This window comes from Manduca sexta, chromosome 10 (assembly GCF_014839805.1).
Source record: "Manduca sexta isolate Smith_Timp_Sample1 chromosome 10, JHU_Msex_v1.0, whole genome shotgun sequence".
NCBI lineage: Eukaryota > Metazoa > Arthropoda > Insecta > Lepidoptera > Sphingidae > Manduca > Manduca sexta.
The window spans coordinates 9,569,005-9,588,884 of record NC_051124.1 but is presented as its reverse complement, the minus strand read 5'-3'; the positions used below and the strand labels follow the sequence as shown (position 1 = coordinate 9,588,884).

The 19,880-nt window shown below is 35.3% G+C and overlaps 2 protein-coding genes across 2 annotated transcripts; both read right to left on the bottom strand.

Annotated features, from left to right (window-relative positions):
* Nucleotides 1-298: 298 nt before the first annotated feature.
* LOC115446714 (loricrin) lies at nucleotides 299-1,790 on the bottom strand. Its single transcript, XM_030173490.1, has 3 exons — nucleotides 1,700-1,790; nucleotides 1,171-1,331; nucleotides 299-475 (listed from the first exon to the last, which is right to left on the bottom strand). The coding sequence occupies exons 1-3, from the start codon at nucleotides 1,776-1,778 to the stop codon at nucleotides 329-331; spliced, it is 387 nt and encodes a 128-aa protein (XP_030029350.1). The 5' UTR covers nucleotides 1,779-1,790; the 3' UTR covers nucleotides 299-328.
* Nucleotides 1,791-4,222: 2,432 nt separating this feature from the next.
* On the bottom strand, nucleotides 4,223-5,468 carry LOC115446699 (dentin sialophosphoprotein). The gene is made up of 2 exons (XM_030173474.2): nucleotides 5,307-5,468; nucleotides 4,223-4,598 (listed from the first exon to the last, which is right to left on the bottom strand). The coding sequence occupies exons 1-2, from the start codon at nucleotides 5,454-5,456 to the stop codon at nucleotides 4,344-4,346; spliced, it is 405 nt and encodes a 134-aa protein (XP_030029334.2). The 5' UTR covers nucleotides 5,457-5,468; the 3' UTR covers nucleotides 4,223-4,343.
* Between the last annotated feature and the right edge of the window lie 14,412 nt (nucleotides 5,469-19,880).

The window sequence follows — 19,880 nt, the reverse complement described above, 5'->3', positions numbered from 1 at the left end:
ACATCTCTGCCTTGAAATATCTGCCTTTTTAAAAAATCATGTGTGTATTGTTTGTGAATTATCGCGTGCTTTAACGGTGAAGGAAAACATCGTGAGGAAACCTGCATGCCTGAGAAATTCTCTATAGGAATTCTGAGGGTGTGTGGAGTCCACTAATCAGCATTAGGCCAGCGTGGTGTACTAAGGCCTAATCCCTCTGAGTAATAGAGGAGGCCCGTGCTCAGCACTGGGACAGTATATAATACAGGGCTGATATTATATATATTAAAATAATAAAAGGCGAGATATTATTCATTGACCATAAATTTATTTTTTCTCATTTTGAGGATTACGAGGTAGCAGAAGCAGCAGAAGCAGCAGAAGCCGCACTGCTAGCACTACCAGATCCGCCAGATCCTCCTGACCCACCAGAACTACCACCGCCGCCAGATTTGAAGCAATTACCTGAAGGTCCCTTGCATATCATGCATAAAAACTGAAAAAAAAACACTTATTCGCTTTATAAATTATTACAGGTAAAAAGCGGCGATAGCCTAGTTGGTTGTAGAACGGACTGCCGAGACGAATGTCCGCAGGTTCGAAGCCCAAGGGCACACACCTCTGACTTTTCTAAATATTATATATGTATTCTTTATGAATTATCGCTTGCTTTAACGGTGAAGGAAAACTTAGTGAGGAAACCTGCACACCTGAGAAGTTCTCTATAGGAATTTCGAAGATGTGTGAAGTCTACCAATCCGCACTAGGCCGGCGTGTTGGACTAAGGCCTAATCCCTCTCAGTAGTAGAGGCTTGTGCCCAACAGTGGGATAGTATATAATACAGGGCTAATACTATTGTTATTATTTATATATGTAAAAAAATAGTTTACGCGTTATCATTGCATTTGCCCCCGTAAAACTCATAGACGTTGGATTGTCTTGATTTTTTATAAAACGTTGCATTTTAATAGAAGACTGTTGTTATATACTTTATATTCTGAGGATTCCACGGAAACGGACAATTACGAGCGTTTTATGAGTTTTTGATAAAGGTTGAGCTACAGCGAAACGTGGCCGGGTTGAGCTGTTTAATACTATATAAATGACAAAGTGAATTGTATTTGACCGTAGGATTTACTAAGAAATTGTATAAAATACGCTAAGAGAAGATGTGTAAGAAGAAATCATACCGGGTTGCTGTTGACTGATGATTCATTTTTGCAAATATTTAGTAATGACGCAAATCCTCCTCCACCAGAGTTCCCTCCTTCGCTGCCGCCACTGTTAGCTAGCTCTTTGCCGCCACCACCAATACCTAACCCTCTGGGCTGCACCTTGCTGGGCTTAATCTCTGAAAAGAATCACTATTGTAGTTCCACTAACACTACATTGCGATCGTAGTTTCATATTTTTCTGTGTATCACAGTACAAAAGAAAGGTTGCAAAGTTTGCACTGTCTTGTAACTCTCTTAACTCTGTCAATTATTTTACCATCATCTTTAATTACGCCCTATTTTCCCATATCTTTAAAATATATTTGTCTTTTCTTTTGGAACTATTGACACACATCGAGTTATTGTCGCTATTTGGAACTATTCACTCACATTTAGATTCTATTTATTGTCTTTATATTTGCTATGTTAATATTATTTGCCACTTTAATCTCTTTAATTAATTATTAAATTTTCAAGTCTAGAATTATATGCAAGTAGTACTTACTTCCTTCAGCCTCGCTTCCAGAGGTCGCGTAAAATAACGCTGCCAGTATTAACAAAACGAAAGGTCTAGAGCACTTCATGTTGATACAACCGTGATGATAGCAGTGAATGTTGATTAATGACTCCTGACAGTATTTAAAGGGTAAACTAACGTATAAAATGGAAGTTACAATAAAATGAAATTCGACTTGTTAAGAATATTGTGGATATGCTTTCCAATACTTCTACATTATCATTTATCGTTTTCAATATAGGACATGTGCGGTTCAGTTCTTTATAAAGCTTCATATTTTATATTTGTGGAACCTGTTGTGCCCGTAAGATTGTAGGACAACCGCAGTAGACAACACCATGTAGTAATCAGTATGCACCGTTTTTATTGCTAGTTTTCATGATGAAGGAAAATATCTTGATGAAACCTACATACCTGATAAGTTATTTATAAGAATATTGAGGGTATGTGGAGTCTTCCAATCTGAGGAGGCCCGTGCCCAGCATACAAGGGTGGCATTATTATCTACAATCTGTATGCATTCAGGTTATCTTTTAGATACGTAACGTGCAGAAGAGGGGCACCGCGGGGTTTTAGTTAGTATTGCCGTGCATTGGATTTATTGTTTTCGTGACTCGGCCCGGCGGTCACCTGATATTTTCCAGGCGACTCAGCGCCAACTCACCGGGTCGTAAGGCCGGCCATTCCTACATAACCGTCCAGTCGCTCACCATGAAGACTAGGCGGTAGTAGTAGGTTATTTGCTAAAGCGAGACACTCCATTATATTCTTTCCTAATAATATAAAGGAAATATAAATAAAATGGCGTTCATGAACCCCTTAATTTCTTTTTATTTGTGTTAATATAGGCTGTACAGCTTATCTAAATATATCATAGTTTTAACGACTAGTTGTAAACTTTATAGCTCATATAACCTAGTTGTTACTGGTTAAAAATAGATAATAATTTTTATTAGTAAAACCGTTAAGGTTTTGAGTCAATTCTTCAGATAATAGAAGCAAAAGTGACGCAAAATAATAAAATATATTTACCATTAACTTACTTCGTATAATTTAAGCGCCAATTCTATTTTTTTTTTAGAAAACTTTCAGTTCTTTGGCAAGACATGTATGCTTCATAATTATGCTGACTGCGGTACTTGTATTGCGGTTCAAATGCTGTGCTGTGGTCTCAACTTCAATTCCCAGGTCGGGTGATATTGAGTTTTTCTAATCAGTCTTACCTTGAAGTCTAGAATTTGTGTCCGAAGTAGTAATAGGTGTCTTATAACATCATGGGATACATGTCCTAAAGTGGATGCACTATTCGTGCCTCTGCTTACCTCTTAAGTGATAAAGGCGTGAGTGTGTGTAATTATGTTGATAGGTCTACCGACAACGCCAAAAGATACAGCTTGGTATTCTATAATGAACGAATATGAGCCACTATACATCCTCCCAAGAGTTGCTGTAACGGATTAAAGATAGTCTTAAGAAGAGGCGATAGCCTATTTGGGTGTGGAACGGACTGCCGAGACGAATGTCCGCAGGCTCAAATCCCAAGGGCACATACCTCTGATTTTGCTAAAAATAATTGTGTGTATACTTTGTAAATTATCGATTGTTTTAACGGCGAAGGAAAACATCGTGAGGGAACCTACATACCTGAGAAAATCTCTATAGTAATTAGAGGGTGTGTGAAGTCTATCAATACGCACTACGTTAGCGTGGTGGACAAGGCCTTAATTATTCTCAGTGGGAGAGGAGGTCTGTGCCCACTGCCCAGCAGTAGGATAGTATATAATACAGGGTAGATATTATTATTTATTATAGTCTTGAATCATGCCATGCCATAATAATAACTATGATTTTACGATTATCAACTTATTCAGGAGTAATTATCCTGAACGAGGAACATACATATTATACAACATACATACTTCTGGTTAGTTAGCAAGTCATATTGTTATATGTCATAATAATATCAGCCCTGTATTATATACTTGCCCAATGCTGAGCACGAGCCTCCTCTACTACTGAGAGGGATTAGGCCTTATTCCACCACGCTGGCCTAGTGCGGATTGGTAGACTTCACATACCTTCGAAATTCCTACAGAGAACTTCTCAGATGTGCAGGTTTCCTCACGATGTTTTCCTTCACCGTTAAAGCGAACGATAAATTCACAAAGAATACACACATGATTTTAGAAAAGTCAGAGGTGTGTGCCCTTGGGATTTGAACCTGCGGATATACGTCTCGGCAGTCCGTTCCACACCCAACTAGGTTATCGCCGCTTTTTATATGTCATACCAAACGAATATTTATAAATCGTTAAAAAATTTAGGAACAAGTCTGGTATTACGTTCACCTTGAATTAGGTGAATTTATTTCATCATCTTTCTTTGAAAAAATAGATTATATTACGTAGAAAATAATTTGTTCACTTCAAATAAAAAAAAACACGGAACGTGATTATTATTTATTTAGCTGATGATACAATTGTTTAATATAATGTTAAATGCTATCCTCAAATAAATTACAATTCTATTACATTACCCATAAGTTTCATTTAAATATTCCAATTTCATTTCTTACCATACTAGGAACAGCATTATGATTAGACGCGGCTTCACTGTCTTAAGGATCGCTATCTTAAGCTGCACTGGCCTCGGTTCCACTATTGCCATCTGGACTAACAGTAGTAGTAACTTCACCTTGATTGTCATTAGTTCCAGTTGCATTTCCAGTTGTGCTTGTATCATTATTTGTGGTACTACCGCTAGTTTCTGAATTGCTTTCGGTGGTACTATTGCTTTCATTACTCTCAGTGCTACTATCACTTTCATCAGAATCACTATCATCATCGGAAGTGAATACATCACGAAGCGTGCATAATAACCAGCGGACCTGAAGAAAAAAGCTGGTTATTATTAGATATCGGATTATGTGCATTAACTGGTGGTAGGATATATTTTATATCAGCCCGGATAGCGACCAAGGTGCACGAGGTGTTAAAACCCACCATATTGGCCCGTAAGTATGTCGCGTTCCGGGATCGGCCTGTATTTATCCGGTTTCAACAGGCATAATTGTGTCAAATTGCCCGTCGACACCCAATAAAATGGATGATGTAAATTAAAGCCGAGATGAATGGATGTGTATCGGAATATAGAAGTGATGACTTATTTTATTCACATAGGTCATTTCATTTAAGAAGACGCACTCCACCATTTCTGAGCGTGCGTGTTGCAGGGTATCCCTGGGTAAGGGGACTGATCCAAGTCTCAGCGTCGACGCTATTCATCATAGTGTGCGTGTGCACAGATGCTGCTCACGAACACTGTAAGCGATTAGGGAAAATAGTGGAGCGTGTCTTCGTGGATGAAATTTTCTACACCCTTATTTTTATATCCTTAACAGTAGCGTAGCTTACCATGGAGGGGCCCTATATCTAAATTTAGTTGCGATCTTTTGTACGCCTGCTTAGTTTAATATAAGTATGAGTCAAGAGGGTCCCCAAACCTCGGGGGCCCCGTATCGCTGATACGGCTGATATGGCGGTAGCTACACCCTTGATTCTTAACGGGTTAGATTTTGTCAAGTACATGAACTCACCGGGTCTCCTACTGGCTCGTAAGGATTTTCACACCATTGCTCCAATAAGTCAGTATCGTCGTCGGTGGGGACAGCACGACCAGCGGTACCCTCCCCACTTTTAGCTAAAGCTTTATTAGCTATTAGTTGATTCAATCCAGCTCTGGGCATTATCGTGTCAAAGTCATCTGTAAACAAAACATAACTGTATAGCAATAAGTAATTAATATATATAATATAGCAATATAGCAGTAGGAACAGAGTACCGATTTCCTAAAGCTACTTGGTAACAGAAATGGACATTGCGGAGGTACCTTTAACTTTATATTTTTAAACCCCATAGCTTTAAAAGAAAATACCCTAAGTGTCATAACAATAAAGTCTTTATTTCTACTAGATATATTAAGAGGACTTACTTTCGCCTGTTTCAAGTACTAGACCCTCTACGTTATAGAATAACGTTGCAAATGTAAGAACTACGACGGCTTCCAAGAACTTCATGACGACAAGACGACAGCGAATGTGGATTATTCGAATCTAACAGCTTTTAAATATTAAATCTGATTCAGTGACATGTTGAAGAGAAAGAACATTATGGATATGCCTTGATAAATATATTATTATATCGAAATACTTATCAGGACTTACTATTTTATCATGATTAAAAAAGTTATTTTTAGTGATAGGTTGGCTAAAGAGTATTATTAAGCGGACAAGAACAAAAAATAACAAGCGTTTCTTTTTGTCTTTGAACATTTATTACTCATAATAAATATCGCTTATTGACAAAGTTAATATTGTTATAACATTAGGAATAAATACAAAGAAACATAAAAACGCAAAAAAAAATACAAAAAGAAGTGGGTGTATCTACTATCTATACTTACTATTATATAAAGCTGAAGAGTTTGTTTGTTTGTTTGAACGCGCTAATCTCAGGAACTACCAGTCCGAACTGAAAAATTCTTTTTGCGTTGGATAGCCCTTTGTTTGTGGAGTGCTATAGGCTATATATCATCACGCTATACCCAATAGGAGCGGAGCAGTAATGGCTAATCTCAGAAACTACCGCTCCAAACTAAAAAAATATTTTTGCGTTGGATAGCCCTTTGTTCGTGAAGTGCTATATGCTATATATCATCACGCTATACCCAATAGGAGCGGAGCAGTAATGGCTAATCTCAGGAACTACCGGTTTTAACTGAAAAATTCGTTTTGTGTTGGATAGCCCTTTATTTGTAGAGCGCTATAGACTATATATCATCACGCTATGACCAATAAGAGCGGAGCAGTAATGAAATATGTTGCAAAAACGGGGAAAAATTATTAGTTTTGAGAGCTTCCGTTGCCTGCGCTGCGTAAACGGTTAAAGTTATGCAACAATGATGTATGACGGGATTGTTCCTCTTAAAAGTTCTAAAAAATATATTATAAAACAAAGTCTCCCGCTGCATCTGTCTGCCTGAACGTGTTAAACTCAAAAACTACCCAACGTATTATGATGAAATTTGGTATGGAGACAGTTTGAGACCCTGGGAAGAACATAGGCTCCCGGGAAACTACTACTTTTATAACAGAAAACTTTAGCCTGAAAAACTTTATAACGCGGGCGGAGCCGCGGGCAAAGGCTAGTCTTAAATAAAACTCAGCCAGCGTTGATTTCAGCTGCTCCTGGTCTCTTAGGTGCTGGGCGCGGAACTAAGAAGTTAGTACTAACTGATCCAACATTAATTTAAAGTTCCATAGTTCTAATAACAACGATAAACATTTTTTTTATCATAGAGCTGAACGACGATAGACCAAACGATCGTAATGCCACGAAAACTTTCTTAGAGACCACTGTCGGTACGATCACGAAGAAAGACTTAAGTAATTAACATAATTGGCTTCCGATATTTGTTATAATTGTTATAAAATATGACTAAATCACTCAATTTGGGAAATAATTTTAATTATTATACGTCATGTAAAACCTAAGTTAAAGCAAAACAGGAAAATCTATATAATATTTTAAATTTTAAGTTCGTACAGTTGTAAAATGTAATGTTGTAATACTGTAACACTAGTTTTTAAATGTAATATAAATGTAATGATGTAATACTATAGTATTATTTCAATTCATAGTCATTCCACTATATTTTTTCTCATTAAAATAAACGAAATATAATGAAAACAGTTGTTCGGTCACCTTCAAAATCTCATTTTTTAAATGTACACACCGAATCTATTATGTATTCCATTGAACATATTATGAAAATAATGCCTACTTCTTATTTCCCAAATAGTTTTATAAGATACTTCTCAAGTCTTTTTAAAAACAAAACAGTATTTCTTTAAAAAATCAGGTTTAAAATTATATTGGTCGTTGTTATTTTCAAATGAGCAGTAATTATGGACATTCGTCACACACTTAGTTTATTCATTTAAATTATTATACTATGAACAATTTATTAATAATTATTTTAAAAGAAATTGCTGTTTCAGATTTGTAAACTAAATTATAATTAGTAAGGGGTTCTTGGTACACATTTCTTTTTATTAAAGCTAGGAATGTTTTAGCAGCTGTTTGGAAATTAGATACTCATATTAAAATCAGTATCTTTTTTTAAATACTATTAAATATTTAGTTTTGCTTAAAACAGCAAGTCATATCGCATGCGCTGTGATATTTACGTAATACCATATAACTATGAACTAATTACAATTAGTTCTTGAAAATACATTTGTTCAAATAAAATTGTGTTATATTTACATTTAGAATTGATGAACAAAAATGTTAGTCAGTGTAGAAATATGTTATTTCTACTATCTTAGTGGCGTAGTTGTAATGCGCTCGCTGTTTAAAAATAGCTGTTTTTGTATTATAATTTTCTACCGACGTATCACAGGTTTAGCGGCCTTCGTGGTGGCGTGGGGGACTGAACTGAACCGAACTGAACTTCAAAACGTAGGAAGAAAATTATAATACAAAAACCACGATAAATCGACAATATAATTTTATTTCAATGTTTGACATTCGCGTAAACGTAAGAAATCGATGCGATTATGTTTAGGGTACGAATATTACGTATTTTAATACTAAGTTTATTTTGAGCTTCAATTTGGTTTTAAAACAATCGGAACAACACATAACACATCGGAAATAAAACTTGTTCCATCCCATCGTCAAGAGATGGCGCTACAACGGAACGAGTGATTTATACATTGCGATGTCAAGATTCTCCGGCGAAACATGACGTCTGGAAACATTATTTGTTAGTTGAGGAAGAGAGAAGGGAATTACACCGCAAAGTCTGGTTCTAATATACGCTCTCACTTCGTTTTGGAATTAGCTTCCACTGCGTGGGACTCTTTCCAATGATAACGTCAACAGGGGTTGCGCTTCCACCTGGTGGGACTCAACATTCTGTGTTATCTTCAGTAATATAGTGTTCATCGAAACATTCTGGCGTTTGTTCATGAGGCCCTGCCAACATCACCTCATTCACCAATCCCTTCATCATCTTTTCACCGTTACACTTTTAGTTTCTTTATGACCCGACATATACGAATAACTACATATTATACTAAAATTTTGTGTTCTTCATATAGGACATACACATCACGCCTTTATCCCAGAAGGGATAGGTAGAGGTGTAAATAGGGTATCTGCTTCTGCTCTGTACACAAACAGTTTCTGAGGAGAAAATATCACTGTGTCCGACGCGGGTTTTGAACCATACTTCTCTGAGCAAAAGCTGTACACGTGAAATACATATCTATTTACGCTACTGAAAGGCAGGCAAACAAAAAGAAGACTATCGATATATATTTATTTATTTAAGGACCTCCAACAAAGGATACACGGTATATAATAAAAACAATGTCGTAGCATTTTTACAATTAGCAATGTGACGTGCCGAATCTAGATACTAACTACGTACTAGATTTGGCGTTCCGAACATTCACTGGGTTCAACTGAATTGAACTGCAATCCATTCAAACTGACTTTTAATATGGTCAATATTGATAGCTTGTGGTTGTGACCGGAGTGGCGCTCATGATATAAAAATTAGAGTCTAATTGAAAAACTGGATTTGCATAAAATTTATAGTCAAATAAGTAAAATTATTTGTTGTTCAAGTGAACAAATAGGTTATATAACACTGAAATAATGGTTGCCAATTTAGTTCGGATTTTGAACAAATAGTTTATATGGACGTTGATGTCTATAGAATATACGTCAATGTAGAAGTATATTTGTATCAATAATAATCACAAGGCAAGTAGCCTATTGAAAATCAACATCATCAATACTACGGAAAGACTTCTTAAGTTCGTTCAAACATAGTCTTTAACCCTAAGAATTAGAATTAAATTCAATTTGCATTAAGTATATCCAATAGTTCATTTGACTGCCTCCCCTTTGGAACATCAAAGTGCCAGTTCGTAGCCTAAACAAATTTGATTTTGATCACAGATTAGGGACTTGTGAAGTACAAATTACTTTTCAGATTATAAAAGAGAAGGCAATTTAATATTAAAGAGTTCGCACCTTTGCGACGTTGCGAATTTGTTAAATATAACACGACTAAATATAAAAGTCATACTAAGTATCAATTATAATTTCAAATAAGAGGTAAACAAGTAATAGAAAGAAAGATTTATTTTGGGTCGATTAAAAGTATTTAAATGACATTGAAAAAAATATATCATTAACATACAATAATGAGTTGAATATACTTACTATGCAAATAATAGGAAGGATTCAGCTTCTTATTGTAGTAGCCAGACCAGATGCGCCTCTGCCTACTATTTCGGGGATAAAAGTCGTGACTGTGTATTCAGTTTCACAGTTTAACATTATCACAGATTCACAAGAAAATGATTAATTTCTTTGATTCAATTAGGTCCTAAGTGAGTAATTTTTATTAAAATGATGGTTGGATGTTAGCACTTCTTGCAAGTGGCTGAGTAACAAAAAATCGGTGGTGAAAATTTGAACGCTGGACATAAATCTAATTCACCCGCAATTCTAAAGAAACTTCTGTGAGAAATGGTCTATTATCTCAACTTTTCCTGGTCCATTTTAAATAGGACTTGTCGCGCAAATGTTTTTGATTGAAACTCTGTGTTCTCGCCTCGGTTTTATACCCCTGTCTATATCTTTACACTGAATTTAATTAAGAAGTTGAAGTATAAGACTTGGGCACTCAGGGTGTATAATTATTAGCAATAAAAATTGTTCCAGTGTTGACTCATATATTAAGTTAGATACTAAAATAGTTTAAAAACATAATGATCTCTTATATTTATGCGAATGCTAGACATCGATATAAAACTAGATGTCAGATTTTTTATATTTTAATTTTCTCCCGATGTTAAAATATTTAAATATAAAAAATTGCGATAAAATCCGCAAATTAGTTTCAATGCGATTTAAAAAACGTATTTAATCATATTTACATCGCCCTTTCCAAATAGCCTATAAGTCATAGGATAAAACTTAAACAAATCTTAAAAATAACACAAATTTATTTAGATTTTAAATTAGATTGAAATATTTTAACAGAATCACATTAAGTATTATGACGAGCGCATTTTATATTCACAAACAATAATCTTATTCTATTTGTATTCTAAAACATAACGCAATGCATTTATAATATAAAATAAGATCATCGAAGTTTGTAACATCGGAAACATTAGTGAAGCAAAGTGACTAGGCGCTAGGAACGTCTTGCAGGCTTAGCGCACGAAATTACTTAATGGACCTCTGCTTCCACAATCTACGAGATTTATTACCCAAGTGAGTTTCGGATACAGTGTTCTTTATAGTCATATTATGCATTGCTTGCGGCTCTGTCCGCTTGAAACATTTTTGTCTGGGTTAAAAAGTAGCCCATGTGCTATTCTAGACTGTAATCTGTTAAAATTCATTTTTCAACTAGATGCCATAAAAAAATCTATGATATAGGCTTATAGAGATTTCCAAACAGATCTGATGAAAATAACCAAGAGACAAATTCTTCAATATACTCTTTTTTTAATTTGTTTTTCTTTTCTTGTTATTTATGGTAAAGTATGAACATTGTGTGTAATTTGTTAGTGTTGTGTACTCCTTTAATTATAATGTATATTCTCTTTTAATTAGAATGTGATTTTAGTACTTACTTTATTTTAGAAACTTGCTTTTGCTCGTAGCTTCGTAAGCGTGAAGGAGTTTTCCGGGATCAAAAGTCTCGCTATATGTTTTCCCGGGACAGAAAGCCTATAACCTTTCCAGGGTCTCAAACTATCTCCGTACCAGCTTTCATAAGAATCCGTTCAGTAGATTATGAGAAAATTGATAACATACAGACAGACAGAAAAGAGGACTTTGTTTTATAATATGTATAGATAGATAAGAGATGTGTGTACTGTAGAACCTTATTTAAATAAAATAAAATAAAATTGATTCAGTAGGAGCGACGTTGGAGTGAAATATAAAATGGATAGATGGCACCTTTTTTCGCACTTAGCCCATAATAGGGCCGTTGTGCGTGGTATGCCGGCTATGGGTCTAGCCAGCCCAACTCCTTCCAGAAGCGCCGGATCTTCCTGGTTCCTCCACAGGCTTCTCGGAGTGACCCCGTTGTACCAAGGATTTCAGCCGGTTGTGCAGCTACACCTTCGCATTCCTGGATAACGTGGGAGGCTGTTTCCTTATCCAACAGACATGCCCTGCAAAACGGGGACAAGGTAATATTGTGGAATAAACTTTCCCCAATATAAATGCACGCTGTTAAAATGTTTCTTAATAATGTTTTCGCATAAATATAATACTAAGATTTTGACTTTAAATATCAGAAGTTTACAACATAATTTTAATGCGTTTCTAACCACACTTGTGAGACTCCGCATGTCATTTGATATTATTATTTTGACGGAGTGTTGGTTAAATGATAGTTCCATTATTCCACAGCTAAAAGGATACAATAACTATAGGACAACAAAATACATAAATAGAGCTGGTGGGGTTGTCGCATATGTTAACAACCAGTGGTCGGCACAGGTCACTGAACCTTTGATCGAAGAAGCAAATTGCCTTCAAATTTCTATACGAAACGATATAACCGTACTAGGAATATATCGCTCTCCATCCTTCGTTGACACCTCGCCCTTTCTAAATTCCCTGTCTTGCACTGTTCAAATGATTAAAGACACTAAATGTGTAATTGTGGCTGGTGATATGAATATAAACACCTATTTAGAAAATGACTCGGATATAAATACAAGTGCAAACTATCTGTGTCTACTGGCTGAACTGAACCTTAAACCAATAGTTAATATGCCCACACGTGGTAACGCATGTTTAGATCATATTCATGTTACGTCAAAGTTCGAAACGCAATCAGTTGTGTGTAATACAGATATAACAGATCATGACATTGTTATAGCAGGGGTAGTTACTAAAATAAATAAATATTCCAGTAAACGAAGATTGATATCCAAAATTGATTACGATTCGGTTAATGCTGAATTAAGCCAGGTTAACTGGAACGTGGTCATCAATAAAAGTACAATCGACGAAGCTGTTGCTGAGTTTGAATTTATTATCGCTGATATACTGAGTAAAAACACAGTAAAAACTAGTAAGTCGCTCAAAATTTACCATCGAACCTTGGATGACTCCTGGTCTAATTAGGTGTTCTAAACACAAAGACCTCCTACATTCTAGGGTTCGCAAGAACCCAAAGGATGAGACCATTAAGCTCATTTACACCCGCTACAGAAATTTCTACGGTAACATTATTCGTAAATTAAAACAAAATTATGATACAAATAAACTAGAGGAGAGTAAACATTGTCCAAAACAGCTCTGGGATACCATTAAAAATATTACACATACAAAGATCACTAAACAAGTACCATTGGAGCTCACACAAACAAAAGATTCTGTAATAAAATCTTTAGATTACTGTAACAATTATTTTTCTAGTGTTGGAAAACAATTAGCAAATAATATACTGTCAACTTCTAACGAAACCCAGGACTCACTTGCCCGCAAAGTAGCAATAGACAATACACCCTTACAATCTTTATTTCTTGATCCCACTGACGAAGAAGAGATTAAATCCTTGATAGTAAGTTTGAAACCATCCAGTGCCCCAGGCCTGGATGGTATCTCAAACCGTTTGTTATACTCCATTCAAAACCACATAATTATGCCCTTAACATTTATTTGTAACCTTAGTTTATCACAGGGTATTTTTCCATCTGCCTGGAAAATGGCAGCAGTTACTCCTATCCATAAATCAGGGGACAAGTCTGAACCTAGTAATTATCGTCCAATATCACTTTTAGGGTCTTTTTCTAAAATTTTAGAGAAATTAATGCATAAACGCCTGATTAAATTTCTTGACGAACACAATATACTATCAGAAAGGCAATTTGGTTTTCGAGTAAACAAATCAACGGAAAACGCAGTTGACTTAACGACTAAAATTATTGTAGAACAGTTAGACAAAAAACAAGCTTGTATAGGCGTTTTCCTTGACTTAAGCAAGCTTTTGATACGGTTTGTATTCCTATTTTGTTACGAAAGTTGGAACTCCTAGGTATTAGAGGTATTTGCCTGAATTGGTTTCGTAGCTATTTAATTAATCGGAAACAATGTATTAAAATTAATCAAGATAAAAGCAATCCATGTAGCTTAGAATTCGGCGTTCCACAGGGAAGCATATTAGGTCCTATATTATTTATTTTATACATAAATGACATTAAAACCAATATAAGTAATTCTGATATCATATGTTACGCAGACGATACGGCAGTTATTTTTCATGCAAATACTTGGTCGGAAGTTTTTGATGTAGCCGAAAGAGGAATGAAAAACATTGCCATTTGGCTACAAAACAATTTATTGACACTCAATTTATCAAAAACAACCTATATATGTTTTCACAAAACTAAAGTTTCGGCCCCACCGTCCAACATGAATATTCAAATTCATACCTGTCCTAATTCATTACACTGCACCTGTAAAACTATCAGCAAATCTCACAGTATTAAGTACCTTGGTGTACTTATTGACGAAAAACTGAATTTTAAAGAGCACCTGATCACGTCAGCAAATAGAGTTCGAAAACTCATATACATTTTAAAAACTTACGCACTTCAGCTTCCACTGAACTACTTAAAACTGTTTATTATGCAATCTGTCAATCTGTAATATCGTATTGTATTATAGTTTGGGGTGGTACAGCGGCGTCATATATGATGTTACTAGAGAGAGCACAAAGATCGGTGCTCAAAGTGATCTTTGAAAAGCCTATATTGTATCCAACTACTAGTCTTTATAAAGAAACTCAAGTTCTTTCAGTCCGTAGTCTATTTATCCTGAGAGTTATGCTAAATACGCATCGTACCATCTTAGATTCGCCTAAACATAAAAACATGTTACTCGATCGTATATATAAACTACCCACATCAAAAGTAAACACATCTTTTGCAAGAAGATTCAGTGTCTTTCTTCATCCCCATATTTATAATAAAGTAAACGGTAACGCAAATTGTATAATTAAACATTGTTCAGTCAGAGAAATGAAATTTAAGGTTCAGAAGTGGTTATGTTCCCTCGAATATAACGACATTGAAGCACTACTTAAAGTAGCCCAGTAGCATACTATAACTCATACGCACAACACACATACAATTATACTCATACTAAACAATCATAATACACACACACACACACACACACACACACACGCACACACACATGACACACAGACACTTCAATACGTGTACCCTCATTCAACTACACGTATTATACACCCACACACTCAGACCCAAATTTATAAAACCTTGCATTGATGTTTCGCAATTTACTTTATTTTATTATAATGTGTAACACGGTATGTAAATCGGTCGCCTACGATACAGGCTGTGCCTAGTGTAGGGACCGAGGTATTGTTTTTGTCCTATGATCTCAATTTAATATTATTAGAATGTTACCACCTAAGAGTTATTTGTCTTAGTTCATAAGGAAAATTGTATTTTTGGTAAATTTGATAAATAAATAAATAAATAAAATAAAATTCGCAGTTCAGGTTCATGCAAGTTATTTCGGCGGTTAGTTTGTACCTTGAAGATATTCGCAAGATCTTAGCTTTAGGAGCGAAGTTACTTGTAAAATTGATGTTAAGTATTTAGAATTGTGAAAGGAATATCTAAGCATAAAATATAGTATTATAAAAGACTAGCTTTTGCTCGTGGCTTCGTCCGCGTGAAGGAGTTTTCCGATTTTTTTTTCTGACTTACTTGATGTGTATCGTTATATTATGACCAATTTACCCAAAATCATTATAAATTCTAGCCTATGTGTTATTCTGATGTATAACCAATATTATGTTAATGTTTTTCGTGAAAGAACAAAACATACATACACACATCCATAGATCCATCCACAGAAACTTTCGCATTTATAATATTAGTAGCATCGACTGTTAAACTTATTTAGTGTGTTTTGACTGCAATTATCTCTTGGCTAAATTAATCAGAGCTGTGAACTAGAAAGTTTTTGAATTTTATTCTCAGCTCGGGCCCACTGTGAGATTTTGAAAAATAATTTCCTGGAGGTTAGGGCTCCTAGCGATCTTGACTTTAGACACTCGTAAAATGATCTATGGATATGATGATGCTGATTATGTACAAGCTAAAGGAGAAACATCATGTAAATCTTTGTATACCAGATATAAGTCCGCTGAGTCCTATCACGCTATCACTCAAAGAAAACCAACATAAATTGGTGTGATGACCGATTATGTTTCTTGTGATGAGTGTGATTTTCGGAGAACGAAAAGTCGACTCTAATCCATTAACTTATTCGTTTCTTTAGAAGATAATTGTCTACGTTTCTGAAATTGGCTGGTTAGTCCGAACCTCGCTAGACAGAGAGCATGCCTGGACATGATAATCACATCGCGTGCTTTCCAAAACAGAGAGACAACGCCTCAAACTATCTCCATACCGTTGTCGATCCAACCAACCCTCTTGACACACGATAGTGATGTTGTCTCTCCACAATTTGATAAATAAATATAAACCCCAGTCGAAACATTTGAATAAAAAAAAAAACTATCTCCATACCAAATGTCATCGAAGTCTTTTTAGTTATTATTTAATTTATCGCGTCAGACAGACTGACGTGATGCGGGACATTGTTTCGTTTGATAAGTTTCATAAGACTTAAAATCGAATCTTGTATCAGAGTAACAAGCATAGTAACATCAAGTTATTTGTAATTCGAAGCTTTGGGTGGTGTTGCTATTTACAGCAGTCAGGAGTCCACAGACAACCAATTTTCAAATTACACCATTCACTAAAAAATTACCTTCATACAAAACCTTATATTATATACATGTAGGCTTTGTAATAGATTATGTTGTCAGAGTTGACGACTTCCGCTTTCCGGTTAACAAAACGGCGTCCTTTGTTGAGAGGGTGAAAGGCAAAAAGGGTTGCAAACCTTCGAAGGTTGGGTTTATTATTAGCTGTTCCAAATATTTACTTCTTTTAACGAATACAAAATACGTGGCTAAATATTGATCCTTAAAGGTTTCTTAGCTTGGAACTTACTGGAGCATTGCTGTGATAACAAGTCTGTTTCTCAGTGCTGACGGCATGGCAGTCTTCGCAGTACGTAGACATAGGGCCGTTGTGATTGGCTAATATTGAGACACAACTTTAATCTAGTTGGCTGTGAGATAAACAAAGCTGAGAAATAGACTTCTTATTACAGCAATCACCCGTTATAAGATAAAAAACGTCTATGAATAAGGAGGATCGTTTTTATATCTTAGTACAAGGAAGTGAATAAAGTACATATGTAAATAAATGCATTAAAATAGTAATGTTAATATTATAGCTCTTAGCTGTTTAGAAGCAATCGCTCTTAGCGATAAGACCGGCTATTGTTGCACTAAGTAATAGTTAATTAGTTTATGTTACTGGTGGTTACGTCTCTCATATGTAAGAGTCCGCCTGTGTAGGTACCATCGCAATGTTTATTTTTGCCGCCAAGGAACAGTGTGTAGTCACTGTTGTGTTCATGTTTAAAGAACATTATGGCCAGTGTAACTACTGGACATGATAAGACTCAACATCTCATGTCTCAGGATGGCGAGCGCAGTGACATACCAAACAATACTTTGTAATTAAAGGTATTGGGTGGTGTTTCTACTGTTTATAGGCTGTCGTATCGCTTACCGTCAGTCGAACGGCAAGCTCGTCTCGTCATTAAAAACGATTATAAAAAAATAATGCTTTAAATTATTTTCTTTTAGTTATGTAGTGTTCAATAAAGAATTACCCATCTACATTTTTACATTTCCTTAGAACATTGATTTGAATTGTAGTTGCTAAGACGTCTTTTAGTAAAATAAAAAACAAATGCTAAAATACTTAAAAATATTATGTTCATGTTTATCTTAAAACAAATTTCTCAGCACTGCATTCTAAGCACCAACGATGTAATGCCGGTAACTACACGCATAAGATTTTTCAAAATAATTCCTTATATAACGTAGGTGAGCATTAGCAAGAGGTTTTATGAAAATTCTCGACTCTCAGTGAAATCATAGCACTAACGGCCTAACACTAAGTGGCATAGCACTAAGTGTCTAATTAAATCTGTTGAAAGAAGATTAAACATAAAATAATGTTTGTGGCATAATGTTTTCTGTTTTATTGCCTAAGCCATGTCTACGGCCGTGGTCTTTGTATACTCTATGGTTATGTAATCTGTACCAATTAAAAAATGATTGTATGTTAGGAAATGGTTTCTAAGATCTGTCCGAGTAAAATTTCAAAAATAACCCTTTTAAGGCCTTTGCAGACGGTGTGACTCTTTGCACGTATATTTGAATGTAAAATGACCTGACCAGAAAAATAAAAAACCTGCTTTGATAACACCGCTTTTGCTTTTCATTTTAAAGTTTACGCCAGTACAAGAAATTTATTCCATATTTTATTACAAGATTAGTTAGTTAGGTCAGGTTGGTTTTGACTTCATTGACTTCATTATGAGTTTAATTGCCTTTGATTCGTCAAATTGTAAGTACCAATACCCAACGTCCATACCTGCCCCAATTCCGTCTCATATTGCAAATTTTGCTGAGTGTAAAAGGACAATGAACAAATAGTGGAAATAATTAGAATGCTCCGAAGCCCGCCTTAATTGGGCACCAGTGGTTTAGATTTCACAAGCGACTATGTAAACAGTAGACAATCAGATAGATGAATCAGTTGTATCACCTTGTACACACTTACTTACGCAGACACAGACACTCATTCGGGCTGATACTCAGCAGAGATACTCAATATCACTTTGCCCGACTCGGGGATCGAACCTGAGATCTTAGCACCGCAGTCGTATCGTAATACAACTATGCCATCGAGGCGGTAAATTTGTTGTTACAACTCGTGTTTAGTAAATAATAAGATTTCTCACGGCGCGGCGTTGCGTGGAAAACCTAGAATAAAAATCCGACTTCTCTTTGTAAAAGTAGCCCAAGTTTTAATCGAGGAATCGGTCTATCTTTTCAGGGGCTTCTATGTTTATTTATGACTAGCTTTTGCTCGTGGCACTGCCTATGTGGAGGAGTTTTCCGGGATAAAAGTCCCGCTATATATTTTACTGAGATACAAAGTTATCCATGTCCTTTTAAGGATTAAAAACTATCTTCATACCAAATTTCATCGAAATCTAGGTAGTTTGAGTTTATCGTGTTCAGATAGGTAGCCAGATGCGGCGGGAGACTTTGTTTTACATTATATTTTTTAGAACTTTTTAAGAGGAACAATTCCGTCACGTTTACGCAGCGCACGCAACAGAAACTCTCAAAAGGAATAAATTTTCCCCGTTCTTGCAACATTCTTCATTGATGCTCCGCTCCTATTGGTCATAGCGTCATGTCATATAGCCTATAATCTGCCTCGATAAATGGGCTATCCAACAGTAATAATTTTTCAATTCGAACCAGTATTTGCTGAGATTAATGAGTTTAAACAAACACACTGTTTATCTTTATATAACAGTGGAGTGTCTGGAGCATTCAAAACCGTAGAACCTCGGATTAGAGTTATAGTGAATGAATTAATACGATCGATGTGGGATATTGTTTTTTAAACTATAAATTGCAATGTTTACCCAAAATTTTTTTGTGCACTCCATTTTTTCATTGTTAAAAAAAATATTATAAAAAATTTATGTTTGACCAAATATTTTCACTTTAAACAGTATTTTTTTAATTATATGTTAAATCTTACCTGAGTAGACATATAGGCACATTTTTCAAAGATACCTGTGTATAAAAATAGCAGTAGGGTCTCGAACAGTAGAAAAACGTGGAAGGGAGAGCGGAGCGAAAGCTGCTATGTACAATGGAATTTCTCGGCCAGTTTAATTATAAATGAAACGTACTCTGTTGTGTACATTTAAAAAAATAAGGTAATTAATTACGACTAATGAAAAGAAAAAAAAAATTGTACAAAATCTGTTTATTTAAATATATTACACTGTTGTCTACATCAAATATTTTCTTCTACTTCATCTATCTGTATAATAGGTGA

Excerpts from the sequence above, each read along its gene's own strand:
- LOC115446714 (XM_030173490.1), bottom strand. The coding sequence starts at position 1,778 with ATGAAGTGCTCTAGACCTTTCGTTTTGTTAATACTGGCAGCGTTATTT. Across the intron at positions 1,332-1,699 it reads TGGAAGCGAGGCTGAAGGAA|AGATTAAGCCCAGCAAGGTG; the intron begins GTAAGTACTACT and ends GATTCTTTTCAG. Across the intron at positions 476-1,170 it reads CATCAGTCAACAGCAACCCG|TTTTTATGCATGATATGCAA; the intron begins GTATGATTTCTT and ends TTTTTTTTTCAG.
- LOC115446699 (XM_030173474.2), bottom strand. The coding sequence starts at position 5,456 with ATGCCCAGAGCTGGATTGAATCAACTAATAGCTAATAAAGCTTTAGCT. Across the intron at positions 4,599-5,306 it reads ACGAGCCAGTAGGAGACCCG|GTCCGCTGGTTATTATGCAC; the intron begins GTGAGTTCATGT and ends TTTTTTCTTCAG.